Genomic DNA, 16,186 nt, shown 5'->3' with positions numbered 1-16,186 from the left:
TGTTGTAACAGCAAACTTGTGATGAATTAAGTGTCCGTAGCCACGGTGCAGGTGTGGTTTTATATTTCTCAACATAACTGCAAACAAAAAGGAGGGGACGAATTTTGAGCAAATGTATGGAAAGTACCTGCTGTCTAGTATTTGCATTTTGCATTCAGATTGTACAAAATTTAGAACCTCAGTTCCATAACTGTTAAAATGTAACTTACTATGTCTAGTAGAACAACTGAAAAGACATAATTTACATTGAATGTATGTTTTTCTGTCAGAGTTTCTGTGTGAGGCAAACAGCACAAATTATTAGTGTCTAATAAATATACTGAATGACCAGGTTCAAATGTTTCTTTATTTGAAGTGACTGAGTTTTCCGTTTAAATGGAAAATGGATTTCATCCTTTATTAAACATCACTTCTGTTGTTCAACTTATATGCATTATTGTCATAAAAGCAAATTGCCATTACATTCAATATTTTAAGCAACAAATATATTACATGTCAAAAGCGTGCAGTTCAAGCTGAAACATCACCTGCTTCCTGCTACTTCCTGAAAATGGCACACAGACTTATTAATGGGAAAATCCACAATGGAAGAGAATTTAGATTTGTGATGGAGCCTCTGTAAATAAAGTTTGAATTTACTGACACATCAATTAAGGCTTATTCATAAATCATATTGCTGAAATTTAATGATGGTATTTAATTTCATAACATTCTACCTACAGTATGTACATTATTTCTTTTATGAAGGTTTGTGATCAATGTTTATATTTACACACTCAGCCAACACGACCCTGTTTTGTTACATTAAGTCCCCCTAGCTCTAAACAAACCAAAAAATTACATTATCAGGTTTGTTAGCTAGTACACCAAGAACAGGAAAGTGAAGGAAAGTGAAGTTAACAAGTTACACTGTACAAAATGGCACATATGAAAATTAAATCCAAATGGCAGGACGTCTTTATGAATTCTTTGTCACAATTTGTCTGTGATTTTTAAATTATTTGCCTGTGATATATGGTAAATAAACTCAGAATGTGCTGAGGGGCAAAAGCAGTGCCTGCTGCCCTGACAAATTAATGACATATTTAGAAAACCTTCCACTTTAAGTGGAATAGACGAAATATAAGATAAATTAATTGCATTTTATAGGAAGCCTAACATGACAATTTGTCTTTACAAAGGTGGGTGACTGAAAAGTGATGCAATGTAATTAGGGGCCAGTTTTCTTGCTAAATTAAGTCTGGATCTTTGCAAAACTCTTACAGTCATATGAAAGAAATGACTATAAATTAATTGAGGTTAACAAGAGGAAGGCAAAAGGAAGGAAATATTTAAGATTTAATATTCCTCTAGGAAACCAGCCCAGAATCAGCATACAGAGTCAACTATGTTTATAAAGTTTGGGGGTTATTAAGATCTTTTTTACAACATTTTATTTATACAGTGAGCATGTCCTGTAGCATTTCCTTTGCCATGAAACACAGGATTATAAATTAGTCCAATCTAGGCTACATCAAGGTCAACTAAACTAAAATCCATCAAAAGTCTGCAAAGAACATGCTGATCACGCCAATATTTAAAAAATCTAATATTTTTTGCTTTTTAGAGCTGTGAAGGTAAAATTTTCTTTGTACATAAATTTACCCAAGAGATACCACCACCTGCTTAAATGTCTATTAAAGCCACAGTTGCTTATACAAAGAACATGAGTTTCACATATGCTGGAAAGGTAAACTACCGTCACAGGGCCTCTATTCACAAAGCATTTTTCATTAATATATCAAAATGAGACTGAATTTATAGCTATTGGCTGAAGCCAAGCACAGACCAACGTTTAATAGGTTTTTGTGGCTCAGTGCAGTTTGTAAAACAAATTCATTGTGACCCACCATACATACCCTCTTGATCTGTACATCTGTCTTCTTTGTGTGCCATTTAAAAAACAGACGTATATTACAAAACTTAATCAATACTTGAAGACTTGAGTTTTGTCATCTATTGTATAAAATGACAGAAAAATGCCCCAAGTATGACAAGTAAATAAACATTTTGACAATTTTGTAACAAACAATTTTTCCATTGAAAATGTTGAAACATTATAAACATATTGGCAAACTGAGAGCAGATATTGCTATAGTTTGATAATTCAATATTAATGTTATAAAGTTAGAGGTTCCCAAGGACTTGAATGGTTGTCATATTCCAGTGAGATGCTGGAGGTACATGATGGCTTGTACTACGTGTGCTTTTAGCTCCACTGAAACACTCAATCGTTTTGGTTCTATGTATGTTCATTTTCACACTTAATGTTTTTGCTCCATCTCTGAATTTGAGAGGGGAACTACACAGGTTTTGGCCCATTGGTCAACTTACTCAATGTGTGATGATAAGAGGAATGGCATTAAATGATCTCTGTATTCGTTAGATAGCTGTCAGTGACCAATGCTAACGCTGCGAATTCTCTGCGTAAGGTTTCCAGAGGGTCAAACATTCAAAAAGCTGGTAACATCTACTTTGACAAAGACAGTTGGTTTGGCTTTACTTCAGAAGCCCAAGAGCACTTTTCTATAACAGAACTATGAATTATCATTAAATGAACTTTTAAAAAAATCTGAGTGAAATGAACACTGTCATTTAAAAAATTACTGTTTAGGAGCAACTATTAGCTACAAAGGCTTTGTGAATATGGCCCCTGTCCTTCTTTTACCACAGCAGCTGTCCAGATGAAAGAGCGCTGTGTGGTCTAAAAGTGTTGACAAACTCCTCTTGGTAATTGACTAAGTTAGGGCCAGCTCACTGTGTTTGGTAGCCCGCCATGCTGAAGTTAGCCAGGTTAGACATGACTGAACCAGGCGGGGCTGCAGCTTGAGCTGACGGAGATCCAAAGCTTCCCACCCAGGCTGGTGACTGGGACTGCCTGTGAAGTTGCCACAAAGATCTGGTTAGTGTAAGTGCTCCTTCTGTTTCATCTTAAAAGTGTTTTGAAAGTTTAAGAGACATCAAGTGAGCATCTGTCAGGATTCGGGAGCATTTAATGACCCGTAACAAATGAGTCATACAAAAAGTGAATTACGGATTAAATTAATACATACAACAAAGCAAAACTCACTCTACTCCAAATCCTTGCTGGTTCCACGTCTGGCCATACATGCTGTAGGAGGGAACTTGCCATCCATTGGTCACATACTGCTGCTGCTGCTGCTGCTGCTGCTGCTGCCCGTACTGCTGTTGTGGATTTCCATAGAGCTGATTCCACTGCCCCCACTGACCATAATCAACCTGTGTGACACCAAGAGAGAAAAAAATTTGTCTTAACTGTCCCATTAAAAATGGCCTCAGCATTCAATTGGGAGCAAATAACCTTACAAACAGTGCAAGAAAAAGGTAAGTTATTATTTTGAAATGAACATTTTAGTATTTGTTTTTCATTTTCTGACTCTGCAAACATACCTTTGGATTTATAATGAGGTTTTTCAATCTGTTAGTTTCATTGTTTTAGTTAAAAGGAAAGACTCCAATAACTGGATCACCATGAAAATCTGCTGCTTGGCCTTGAGCATTTATTCCTCCATGATATGACATTTCCCTACCTGCTGTGGATTTTTGGCCATGTCAGGAGATTCTTTGCCCCAGAAGCACTTCACCATGTGTCCTTCAATAGCTGTGCCATTTACTGACACAATGGCATGAGCAGCACTGTCGTGGGAGGAAAACCTTAAAAGAGAAAACAGCAGCTTAGCAGGCAAATTTCTTAAACAGAAAACTAAACAGAACAGAAAATATTCAGTTTACTGTTTACTCATAGTAGCACTGAACTTGTGACAAATATAACAGAGAAGGCCACTGAACCTGAGTCTGATATTGACTGGTATGTTACTGAGTTATGCAATGTGGTTTTGTTGACACCTAGAGGTCAGATGCTGCAATAGATGGTAGCAGTACCTGATGAAAGAGTATCCTTTCTCTGGGAAAACTCTGATTTCCATTATCTGACCAAACGGTGAGAAGGTCTGTCGCATCAAATGTTCTGGAAGAATTAAACAGAAAAAAATATGTGATTAGTACTTTGGCTATTTATGGAACACTTATGGTAAGCAATGACTGTGCTACAGCAGTGTGACTAAGGACTGTAACAATGGCCACTTACCGGATAGCCCTGACTGGATCCCTCCACAGTACACGGTACAGTTCTGTGGACTGGACTGAGTCACTACATCGTCGAACCTCAGCTGCTTTGAGCCATCTGAAATAGCCATCAGCCAAAACAAACTTAACTTCATATACAAGGTTTGAGATTAAAATCAATTCCAAGCCAAAGCTGTGACTTAACTATGGTAATGGGATACATCAGAGCTAAAAATACAGTCTGGTCTAGTGCTTGTTGGCTGTCCTAGTTATGAAAAATTAACAGTGAACATTTCTGCATATGTTACCATCATAACCATATTAATGACGATGATCTCAGAATTTTTATGTGCATAAATATCTTCTGAGTTTGAAATTGGCAAAATACTGTCACATTAATAATATCAAGGTACTGGGTATCTCATTTTGTCAATATCACCCTGCCCCAGCCATTAAAACTTACTGTCCTGAGCACTCTTCGGAGCTGGTGGCTTTCGCGTTGCCCAGTTGGTTCTGATTTGACGTCCTCCAAGCCATTGTCCTCCCATGTTAACGATGGCATTCTCTGCATCCTATGAATCCAAATCAAACAGTTACCCCTCTGAATTATATGAATCAATGAAGTTTATTAGTTGCCATAATCAAATATCAGAATATACATTAATGTTTGTAATCTCACTAATGTTCAAAATGGTGATGTTTAACAAGACACAATGTAATGTTAGATGATTTAAGTTGTGACTATGGTTTTAGCTACGATTAATTCTACTTTTAATTACTGCAAATGCTTTAAAAGTAGGATAATAAACAGAAAATAGAAATAACCTTCAGTCTGTGTTCTTGCACTGGAGCCTTACCAGTTTGTTGTAGAAGGACACAAATCCATACCCCTTTGATTTGCCTGTCGTCATGTCCTTCACAACACGGGCATCACTGGAGGGAAACATGAAAACGTCAGTGCACTTTCCAGTTTGAATGTTTCAAACTAAAAAGGAACCACGCAAAACACACTGAACTGTGAATCCTCTACACTGTCCTACAATAATGTACATTAGCTATCATGACCCTGGACTGAGCACTGACTCGTAATATTAACTTCAAAGCAACACTTGAAAACAAAAAGTATGTACAAATACATGCAGCCTACAGTATTGGTTTTACATAATTTCAGATGTATTAATGGAGCCTTGCCACTAGAGCACCACTTCTTGTTCAGTCTTCAAAACAATAGGCTACTGATTTAAATTCACAAAGGAACAGATTATATAGATTACCATGCATTCTTAAAATCTGCAATTGGTGCTCTTCCTACAAATAGAAATATATAGAAAATATCAAAGAGAAAAAAAGGAATTAAACGGCATACATGGCCTGTTAACAGATTTCTTTATTTTTCCTGGTCAATTCTTTACCACCAATATGGAGTATGGAGTTTGGGGAGCTGCAAATTTTGAGAAATTGACATTTTCAGAAATTTTGGAAGAGGATCATTGCACTACAAACAATACTATGAAAATCAAAATGAGACAATTTAAACATAGGTTTAGAGGAATACATTGAGTATTGGAATTTGTTAATCTAAGCTAAATCACGTTAATACAAAGCATCTACAAAAAAAGACATATGGAAAGAATGGAATAAATAGAGAAAAAAAACTACATCTGAGTCTCCAGAGTGCACAGTTCCTTGCTGTTAGCCTTCAAGCTCCTGTCCAATCCTATGAGCATTTCTGTAAAATAACCAAAGTGCTATTACTTCACTGAGACCCACAACTAAAAGCTGTTAAGGTTCATACACAAAGCTTACATTTTGCTGACATACAAGTTACTTACCATACCCTAAATATGCAAAGAAAAGCAACACTGGACTAAGCTGACACTTAACATAATGTTTGGCCCTATGACATAAAAACAGAGACAGAATGCAGAAACCACAAGTGAATAACTGCAATAAAGCACTTAATAGCTTACAGGAATTGTGTTATTATCAATAAATTGAATTAGGCTGTTTCAATCTGCTAAGAATGTTTTTAAAAACTAAGCAGTACATTAATATAATAGTAAAAGGTTAAGTCCATTCTGAGATCTACTTTCATGTGATGCTTAAAATTATGTTGGTCCATCAACCATGTTTACATGCATGATTGTAGTACTCTTATGATATAAAAATGACATAGAATACATCGGGCTGAACCAAACATGAAGCTGTTCACCTGAGCACTAAACATCTCTGTTTACTTCAAAATATTGCACCTCACAAGATTAACAACTTGGATTCTCACTTCTGTGTGAAAAAAGCATAAATTTCCTGAATCCTGCACATCTATCAGTCTGTTTACCTGAAAATGTATTCTGTCGAAGAAGCTGTACATAAAGTGCTTATTTGCAGTGCTGAACAATCAAAAAGATAAATAACATCCATCCATACAGATGCTCAGTAGTCTAGGCCTGGTTTTTTTGCTGGCATTTGTTGCAGATGATGAGTCTGCTTTCTCAATATTCACTCTTGTTTCTTTTTTGGTACGTTATATTTGAAATCTTATTATTAAATTTTGGGGAGTCAAGTCAATACCCATGTTGCATGCATGTAAACATGGCCATAGACGGTTGTTTAAGAACATAAACTTACAGGAGATTATTAAGAAGTACCTTAATGTTATCCAACTTTAGAGAAAACAATATGCTTGCACTGTAGCATTGAAATTATTGTATTGAACATAATAAGAAATAACCTTTAAAGCAAAAACTTACGAGATTTTCCCAAAAGGTGCAAATGCAGCCTTGACATCCTCAGTGGTAATCTCAGGGCTCAAATCACCCACAAAAACATGGAAGTGATCTACAATGAAACAAAAACAAACAAACAAAGGAGGGAAACCATTTACTATTCTCTGGTAAACTTTGATTACAGCAGATTAGAGGATCAATAAGTGGAGACTTACTAGATGTGTCTTTCTTCTGGCTGCTTGGAGTAGTGGCCCAATTTACTTTGACCTCCTGAAAGCAGAAAGTTCATTTAAAATTCTGCCAGACATCACTCATTTTCTATACAAGAAACATGGATCACAGTGTAGTTCAGACAACAGATGAACTGTCTAACATGGCTATTACTTTAGACCAGAAAAATGATCCTACCTTTCCTAATATCTTCCTTCCATTCATGGCTGCAAGGGCTGCAGCAGCATCTCTGTGTTCAAAGAACTCCACAAAGCAATAGGGGTCGTTGCTTGTGTGCTGCAAGAGACAAGGTCAAATGCAAAAGTACAAAAGATTATTTCAGCTTTCCTCCATTATATTGTAGACAACTGCAACTGAAAACAGTTGTCTATTTTCACTGAAATTTTCACTGTATCACTGTATTCACATTTTTCCAACAGTACAATACATGGTAACTTTTTTTGGTGAAAAGTGGGGACGTCACACCATCCAGATGTGAACGACAGGTGCAGAGGACCTGCAAAGAAAAAGTAAAAGACATACAGGAAGACACAACAAAACAATCTTGTGCTGCTTACCTCTGTTATCATTTTACAACTTTTGCAAGGCCCTATCTGGGTGAAGAGTTGCAGAATCAAAATTTCTGTGACATCCCTGGAGAGGTTTCCCACATACCTGGCAGGGAATGAGGAAATGAGGTTAATTTAATGAGCGCTCTTAACAGTATCCTCCTGATAACGATGGGGTTGTATAGATAGTAATATTTATTCTGAAAAAAACTGACCTACAGACAGGTTATTTCGGCCATTATCGTGTAGTGATGGTGGGTTATTCGTGTGACGTTGTTTACATTAACTTAAATGACTTACAAGCCGGCCTACGTTAGACAGTAGATTAACTACATAAATATATTAAATAAGAATGTTTTTGTATTTTTTTATTGCTTACAGTTAACCTCATGTTAACTAATCCCGCGTCAGTGTTGTTGTCTGGCTAGTTAACGACACAGTAGCGTAATCACCGGGTTTGTGAAGACAGCGGGTAGCTAAGTTAGCCACCGGTTAAGCTACCATTACCCAGGGTTATTATATACTTAATGTTACTTACAGGGTTTTGGGGTGGGTTTCGTCGTCCATGGTCGCTGTGGACAGTCACCAGGGGGAGAAAACGTTAGCTAATTGCTAGTTAGGTAACGTTAATCGACTCCGGTATAAGCTGCTCCAACAAGTAGCTAACTAGCCTTGAAGCTAGCTAACCGGGACGCCAGAATAAACGTCACGCGTGCGAAGTGCCCCGGTGACGTCAGAGTAAAGTAATAAAAAGCCGTTTTTTTTTTTTTACGATTTCAACAGTGGAAAATTATATTCTTAAAGATATCTATGTTTCTCGAGGCAATTCGTTGATTATTAACTTTAAAAAAAATCCCACACAGTGAACACGTACAGTACTTATATTTATCACATTAGGCAAAGACTTGTTTTTGAAGTGTACTGGAAGGGTTCGCTTGTTTTAGTCACCGCTGGTCGGTGGTTCACGGCAGTGGGGACCTTTCTGGAATACGATGAGCTCAGGGAGCGGAAAGGTTTCAGTGTGGGCACGTTTTGAATATCACATTCATATTTTGATTAACAAATGATCTTTTATAGCTGTGTTATTCTAACTGTACAAAAGGTACTACTGTACTACTGTATGAAAAGGACAACCAGTCAAATTAAGAACGATTGTTTTACACTGCATAAACAGTTTATTTACACAAAAATAAAGAAATTAATTTAATCAATACATACATTAAAAAGTAGGCTATTTATTTATTGTTTACTTTTCAAAGTACGCCTAAACTGTCACGTCACTTTCCACCGTCATACCGTCAACTAAAGGCAAAAATACATCAATTATTATTGTCAATATAGAGCAACAGTAATAATAAAGGGGGATAAATACATATAGGAACAGCCCATACACATAGTAGACAATATAAAAGTATAAACTTACGTGAAAAAAAGTAGCTGAATAATATAAGACTGCTGAAAAAATTACTTGCTGGCATACCAATGGGAATACTTTTTTTGATACTAACAGTGGGAAACCAAAAGGAATTTTTGAAATCTTCTCACATACTGGCTTTAATGAGTTAGTCATTATTATTAAAAGGTCAATAAGTATAATTTGTCCACTGTCCTTATTAAATTATCCAGAAAATCTCCACCAAAGATACTGAAAGTTTATCTTCAGTCTCTCCTCACATCTCTGTGGTTCCAATTTGTGTTGAGTAATAACACTGAGGTCTCCACTTCATTACAAGCCACCTTAGAGAAGGGTCCAGGGAGGGCAAGGTGGTGGGTGGTTACCAAACACATATCAGTGTTATTGAAATTCCTGTTGGTTGCTGAAGCTTGCAGAAGTCAGACATACTCCTCAGTTGTGGAAATATGTCATGAAATATTCTGGAAACATGTCATGAAATATTTGGAAAGATGTCATGAAATATTCTGGAAACATGTCATGAAATATTTGGAAAGATGTCTTGAAATACTCTGGAAACATCAACCTCATCACTGGAAGAATCAGATAATCATTTGGTAGTGTGAATTATGACTGGAATTTTTCACCCAAGCAAAAAAAAAAAAGAATCACAATAAGAAATTTGCATGCATGCACACATTTGGGTTCAAGAGAACGTCTACAGTATGCATTAGGCTATTTTTGGATTCATTTGTATCTCCTATAAGCTTTACTGTCACTATATAATCCCTATGATATATTGGAAAATATTTATGAAGCGGATTTTTACAATCATCACATGAATTGGCTCCACAGGCTATGTAATACAGGTCTTATTAATTCCAATCTTCTCACTGTTTCATACAGAAATCAATTTGTCCTCAATTGTGTTTTCAAAATTATGTTTGAGCACATCCAAAAAATCCAGGAGGTGGTTTCAGACAGTCTCCAGCCACGCAAGGATGAGTTTGATTTACTAGTATTTCCTTTATAGTATGGAGCTGAATGGGAGAAGTCCTATGATTAAGGAATAACTGTCATTAGAGGTGTCATTGTGCCCACACTGTATCACACCACCACAGTTACATAACGGTGTACCAAATAAACCCAGACTGAGTTCCCTTGGACAAGATTTTTCTCAAGTGGGAGTCTGAGTACATCTATTTTGGGGAATCTTTGGTTATGAGCAAGCTTATTGGGATTCCCTGAAATTGGGTTCTCAAAATGGGGGGTCATAAGGGCCACTGCGGGGCTCCTGCATGGGAGTCCCCGCAAAATTAGGGTGAGGATTTCCCAGTCAGAGAGACAGAGGAGTCACAGTCAATATCCACAGCTGCGGCAAGAATCCTATAGAGGCTCCCAAATGCAAAAACCCAAATGCAGATCAGAATTTTTTTTTTTTGGGGGGGGGGGGGGGGTGAAGGGGTAGAGAGGGTCTGCGACATAACAAGTTTGGGAACCCATGCCACCGTAGCGCTGTCCGCCCCCCTCCCCTCCAACATTTAACCCTGCTATTTCGAGAAACTTCCAGCCCACTTTTCCACGTCACTTGAAGGAATCTTTAAAGCGTCCGTCGCCTGTATAAAATGTCTCAGTACTCGACAGGCAGCAGCAACATGAACGGCATGAAGACACAGTCACCGATACTGACCATGGCAAATAATGACAACGACCCTCTGCCCCTCGGATGGGAAGTCAAAATTGACCCTCAGACGGGATGGCCCTTTTTTGTGGATCACAATAACCGCACGACAACCTGGAATGACCCGAGACACGACACGAAAAAGGTAAAAAAAAAAAAAAAAAATTAAAAGAAGAGCGTCGGGATAAAGTTGTAGTGTCAATATTACGGCTTTAACGCATTTTTGACTCCGAGCTACGTCGCTTATAATGCATGTTTAGTAGAATACGCTGTCAAACCGGCAGAAGCGCTGCGCTACATCACTGATATATATTAATCTTGTTGACTATAGGCCTTGTTTGGCACCGTTACCTCCCCCTCACAGACAGCTCACAAGCCTATTATAACGGGTGATCAACCCTGTTATGTTCCCGTGTCATGATCTAAGACTATAATTACTCGATGACTCACCCTGCAGTATGTAAAGGCTACCTATGATGGGCTCCCAGTGTTTTAATACCTCCATGGCTAGAAACACTGCGTCGTCCTGCTCATATTAAACTTTTTCCCTTACAAGGATTGAGGCTGGTCCAGTTCACTTTGGCCTGTGGAGAAAACTGAATCAGGAGGCGCTGGCTGCCCTGCAGATCATATGCAGCTGTTAAAAAAAAAAAAAAACCCAACATTTACTGCAGAGAAAACCCGTGTAACTGTGAGGGAGCGAAGTGGGCTTCACATGCTGCCAGTTGGTAATCTTTCGTCTGAGAGAGAGAGACAAAGTTAGTGTCCCGAAGAATCTGCTAGAAAGAAAACAGCTGTCAGGGGATAAAATTGGTGCAATGCTGCTGGCAGTGTCCCCTACTGAAATGGCAGAGGGCAAAGGGTCGTTCACAGCTATTTCATAACTTTTGTCTTAGAGGAAAAATGCCAGTGGCTTACATTTAAATACGGTTTTTGTTCTGCAGTCTCCTGTATTTGTTTTCAGAGGCTACAGGCAGAACTTTGATCACTTTTCAGATTTATCATTGACAGAGAACTGAACTATTAGTGGACCTGTTGCTTGTAACCCTGCTTGGCTGTCAGTGGCAGGTGCTTAGTCACTTGGCACACTGAGAATAATACAAAATACTATCTATAGTAATAGTGAGTCTCCAATAAGGAGTTACTTCTAGTCAGATTATTATGTTTACAAATGTACTCTTGAGATCTTTTTCATAAAATTTTTAGGTGTGGTCAAAGACACAAGAAAGGAAATTCACTTATGAAACTATCTTCATAATTCAATGGAAGGGTGAAATAAAACTAATATTAGCCTAATAAATCTGTCGAACAACAGAGAAAAAAGAAGTATTCTACTCTGAGTATGATATAATAATGGTTGGCTAATAACAAGTTAGTTTAGAGGGTGTGCCAAAGTATTGTGTGTGAGATAAATTGGGAAATTCAGCCAGTTGAATGATGTCATGCTGATTGTAGCATAGCAAAAGTATGAAACACAAACACAACAACTGGAAATGGGCTTAATGTAAAAGTCCACGTTAATAATCAGAAGTTATTTTCATTTATCAAATACTCAAGGAGGTGATACTTTTGGCACCCCCCTGCGGAAATATCACATTTTAACCTATAACCTTTGCAATTATCTCAGGACCTGGAGCACTATCCTGTTTTAAATACTACCCAATTTTGAAAACTATTTGCTTCTCTGCATTAATAATTGCAAATAGCATGTTTAGCTAAACAGATTCAGATAAGACTGATGAAATGTATGTAGCGTCATTCGTGCTACATTTTGGATGTACCTGATTTAAATGTAAATCTCTTTGTGGAGGAGTAAGTACCTGAATAATGTATGAGCTATAAATGGTATTACTCCTTATGCTCATATACTGTGTAAGCACACACAGTTTTTAGTAAAATGATAATGTCTAACTGCTCAAATTAAACCAATCACCTGGAAAATATTTAATAATGACTTGTCTGAGGTTTTTGACATAATAATGTTAACCAAGCTTGCAGTGATACTGTAATGACATCACTGTACTCACTAATCATGTTTTTTTGTGATTAAATTGTTTTAATAAATACTTAATTTTTTAATTACCAATACTGGAGTTGCCTAAAATGTTTTTAATTAATTGGTCTTGAGCAGTTTTAATCAGTTAGTTCACTTTGCTGGATATTATAATATGAAGAAATAACATGATCCTTGATTTTCTTTGCTGTAAAATAATTATTAGTTGTTATATGACACTTACACAATAATATATCTTTATACTACTGACTGTGTTGCAGGTCAGAGAAGTGTCAGCAAATGGACCCAACATACCACCAGAACCCAGCCCACAGGAGCCACAGAAGACCTTTGTGAGGGAGATGAAACACCCCATTCTTCGCCCAGGTTATGTCCCAATCCCAGTCTTCCATGAGGGCGCAGAACTCAGACAGCAACAGCACCCGTGTTATTCTTACATTCAGCCAACCACTGCACAGAATATCCGGACAGATGGGCGGACACCTTCCCCGACGCCAGGGCTCCACTGCAGGCCTCGATCACCCTTACATGGACCTTCAGACAGCTGCTCCACTGAGCCTGTAATGGCCAGCTCACCTGTTTCACAAACAGCAGAGGTGGGACTTGAGTAATGAAGAAAAAATATAAGGCTATTTATGCTGCAATACTGTATAATTTGTATTCAGTTATGAATCAAGTACCATAATTTTGGAATGTAAATAAATGACCAAATACTGAATTTTCAATTTGATTTATTTTCAGACTTACACTGCCCCACATCACCAACCCCCACGGCCCAGCAGCACTGGTCTCCAAGCAGGTTATATCCCCATCCCGGTGATCCATGAGGGTGGAGGAGGCCAAACACAAACACAGGCTCAGATAAATCCTTCTGTCTATTCTCAGCGCGTCCCCTACTCAGAGCACCAACAGCCCTGGCCTGGCTACTCTTCAGTAATGCAGCCTCCCCGGGAAAGGGCTTCTCCGATATTGCTTCCCCAGCATCGTGATGCTGCTGCTATTCACATCCCTCCTCATATAAGAAGCCAGTCACCTATTATCACTCAGGTGATGGGAGAAAGACCACAGGTAATTTTACTTTTGTGTGTTTTTACTGGGTCATCCTTTGACATGTTTAACAAGGATTTGATCATCATGTCAGTATGTGTTGACCTAAATAGTGACATATCCTAACGACTTTTTTTTTTTAAACTTCCAAGGCTCAACAGCATATCCTCACAAGAGACCCGCCCCAGAAAATGGAGCAGGAACCACATAGCCCTCAACAGAAACCTGAGAATGCACAGTTCCCCCAGCCTTTGCACACAGAAGTTGATGGTCAAAAGCCTCAACAGCCTCAACACTTCCAACAGCCTCCACCTCAACAACCTCAACACTTCCAGCAGCTACCACTACAGCAACCCCAGCAGTTCCAGCAACCGCAGCAGTTCCAGCAACCGCAGCAGTTCCAGCAGCCGCAGCAGTTCCAGCAGCCGCAGCAGTTCCAGCAACCGCAGCAGTTCCAGCAGCCGCAGCAGTTCCAGCAGGCACCTCCTCAGACGTCTCCACAGCCTCAGCAGCCTGAACAGTTAACACAGTTGCAACAACAGTTCCAGCATCCCCAGAAACCAGAGCAACCACAACAACATACTGCAGACATCACAGTCCAAATACCTGCAAAACCAGAAGCCCAGGACATGGCAGCTGTTCCTCCAGAGGTTCCACCTGTAAAGGTAGAGGCCGAACAGCCTGCTCAGTGCCCTGTTCACCCCGGCTTGGCTAAAGTACAGCAGATAGTGGAGCGGGTTGCTAAACTGGAGCAGGAAGTGAAATGTTTTGATGGAAAGAAGAATGATAAGAAATACTTGTTATTGGAGGAGCTGCTGACCAAAGAGCTCTTAGCACTAGACTCGGTTGACCCAGAGGGTCGTGCAGATGTACGGCAAGCGAGACGGGACGGAGTCCGCCGTGTTCAGACCATACTGGAAGAACTGGAGCAACTGGAGGATCAGCCAACAAGGCCTGCAAGCGAGACCTCAATGGAGGGAGACAACCTGACACAGAAAGGAGAGCCCAGCATGATCACCAAGGAGAATGTTGAGATGGCAAAGGAGATATCGTAATGACTGCACACGTCATAATCAAGATGAGAGAAGAATAGCCTGCTGTTTATCTGGCTTACCCACCTCCTCCTCTCTCTACAGCATTTGTGAAAGTTGCATGCATTGATTAACTGTGTTGGTATTTCCTGCCATTCAGCACATAATTGATGGTGGCTCAGCGCAGTCATGTTTTTCAAGCCAATGTTGTTGCCTTCTATGTTGTGCCAATGTCTTCATAATAAGACAGCTGTCATGATCGAGGTGTTGACAACGATTTCTAGTCAAATTAAAGTTTGAATAAGAGGCCTTTATCAATAAATGGAAGAAAAAGTATTTTCTTAAGAAATGTTACGTGTAGTTGCCTTTTGTCTTGATCAAATATTGTATGACGCTTTTCTTAATCCAGTCAGCACATCAGTTAGTACACAAGGGCAAACACAGGGGGCTTTAAAGCAGAACTCACTGCGAAACTCAGTCAACAGAAAAGCATTTTCCCCTTTATTGCCACAAGGCCATGTTGAAGCTGCTTTGTCACAAAACACAATGAGTATGTTTATTAGATGCTGCTTTTAGTGCATTTACTGATTTTGCTGTCTTCGCACTTTGCCATCATTGAAATGTATCATGCTGAAAGATCAGCAGCACTTCATTTGAGATATATCAGTTACACAAGTTTTGATTGGTGTGTTTGAGTGTTTGTATGTGCATTGGTTTACCTGTAATTTCAAAATATTATATCAGTATTTATATCATTATATAGTATTTTGGTACATTTATGAATGTGTAATGACAAACGGACCTGAGATGTGTAACCTACTTGAGATGTCAGACAATCAGCACTTGGTGCTAATAAGGAATCGCAGTTTAAGATTGTCAGAATGTCCTTGTATAACTACCAAAGCCACAATCTGTAATAGCACTAACACAAAAATGGCCTAAAAGCCTTAAAAATGCCAACTGTGAGAAGTTATTCAACTAATAAACAACATCAATCTATCATTTAAAAGGTACAAAATTACTTTTATTATTACCCTGTAATTGTTTGTGTAGTAAAATAAGCCATCTGTAATGTAGGGTCACTGCCGAATACACCTTTACAAATTATGGATTGTGGCTTATTGTTGATCACGGGTTATGAGTAGCAGGCTAATACATTGTTGAAAGCAAGTCACATTGGTATGGTTGAAATAAAATGTATTTGACATTCATTCTGACTAATATTTGAGTCCCCACAAATTCTTTTTAAAGAGATTGTCAGCAACATAGCATAGTTTTGTATTATTTGCATAGTCTGAGTTACTTTCTTCTCTTGAGCTTCTGTAACATTATGTATATACAGTATACCTAATACTGAGCTGAGGGTACACAATTTTTACTCCCTTCCAAA

The 16,186-nt window shown here is 38.5% G+C and overlaps 2 protein-coding genes across 4 annotated transcripts; one reads left to right on the top strand and one right to left on the bottom strand.

Annotated features, from left to right (window-relative positions):
- Positions 1-328: 328 nt before the first annotated feature.
- tial1 (TIA1 cytotoxic granule-associated RNA binding protein-like 1) lies at positions 329-8,505 on the bottom strand. Of its 3 annotated transcripts, XM_067609565.1 has the most exons (12): positions 8,169-8,492; positions 7,640-7,736; positions 7,260-7,358; positions 7,067-7,121; positions 6,876-6,963; positions 4,983-5,058; positions 4,589-4,697; positions 4,148-4,243; positions 3,943-4,027; positions 3,591-3,714; positions 3,110-3,279; positions 329-2,917 (listed from the first exon to the last, which is right to left on the bottom strand). In XM_067609565.1, the coding sequence occupies exons 1-12, from the start codon at positions 8,195-8,197 to the stop codon at positions 2,794-2,796; spliced, it is 1,152 nt and encodes a 383-aa protein (XP_067465666.1). In that variant the 5' UTR covers positions 8,198-8,492; the 3' UTR covers positions 329-2,793. The 3 variants fall into 3 exon arrangements, with proteins under 3 accessions (XP_067465666.1, XP_067465667.1, XP_067465668.1); XM_067609566.1 differs by lacking the exons at positions 6,876-6,963; positions 7,067-7,121; positions 7,260-7,358; positions 7,640-7,736; positions 8,169-8,492 and adding exons at positions 5,492-5,566; positions 5,785-5,802; XM_067609567.1 differs by lacking the exons at positions 329-2,917; positions 3,110-3,279; positions 3,591-3,714; positions 3,943-4,027; positions 4,148-4,243 and having other exon boundaries at positions 4,951-5,058; positions 8,169-8,505.
- Positions 8,506-10,632: 2,127 nt separating this feature from the next.
- bag3 (BCL2 associated athanogene 3) lies at positions 10,633-16,007 on the top strand. Its single transcript, XM_067609563.1, has 4 exons — positions 10,633-10,849; positions 12,979-13,314; positions 13,460-13,786; positions 13,918-16,007. Exons 1-4 carry the CDS (start codon positions 10,649-10,651, stop codon positions 14,818-14,820), a joined length of 1,767 nt encoding a protein of 588 aa, XP_067465664.1. The 5' UTR covers positions 10,633-10,648; the 3' UTR covers positions 14,821-16,007.
- Positions 16,008-16,186: the final 179 nt, after the last annotated feature.

The sequence above is a fragment of the Thunnus thynnus genome, chromosome 14, assembly GCF_963924715.1.
Source record: "Thunnus thynnus chromosome 14, fThuThy2.1, whole genome shotgun sequence".
Classification (NCBI taxonomy): Eukaryota; Metazoa; Chordata; class Actinopteri; order Scombriformes; family Scombridae; genus Thunnus; species Thunnus thynnus.
This window is presented reverse-complemented; position numbering and strand designations above follow the sequence as displayed.

Bases quoted from the DNA above. Each gene is read 5' to 3' on its own strand.
- tial1 (XM_067609565.1), bottom strand. From the start codon at position 8,197: ATGGACGACGAAACCCACCCCAAAACCCT. The intron at 7,737-8,168 runs GTAAGTAACATT...ATTCCCTGCCAG, and splicing joins GAAACCCACCCCAAAACCCT to GTATGTGGGAAACCTCTCCA. The intron at 3,715-3,942 runs GTACTGCTACCA...TTCTCTTTTAAG, and splicing joins AAAGGATACTCTTTCATCAG to GTTTTCCTCCCACGACAGTG.
- bag3 (XM_067609563.1), top strand. From the start codon at position 10,649: ATGTCTCAGTACTCGACAGGCAGCAGCAACATGAACGGCATGAAGACA. The intron at 10,850-12,978 runs GTAAAAAAAAAA...ACTGTGTTGCAG, and splicing joins CGAGACACGACACGAAAAAG to GTCAGAGAAGTGTCAGCAAA. The intron at 13,315-13,459 runs GTGGGACTTGAG...ATTTATTTTCAG, and splicing joins CTGTTTCACAAACAGCAGAG to ACTTACACTGCCCCACATCA.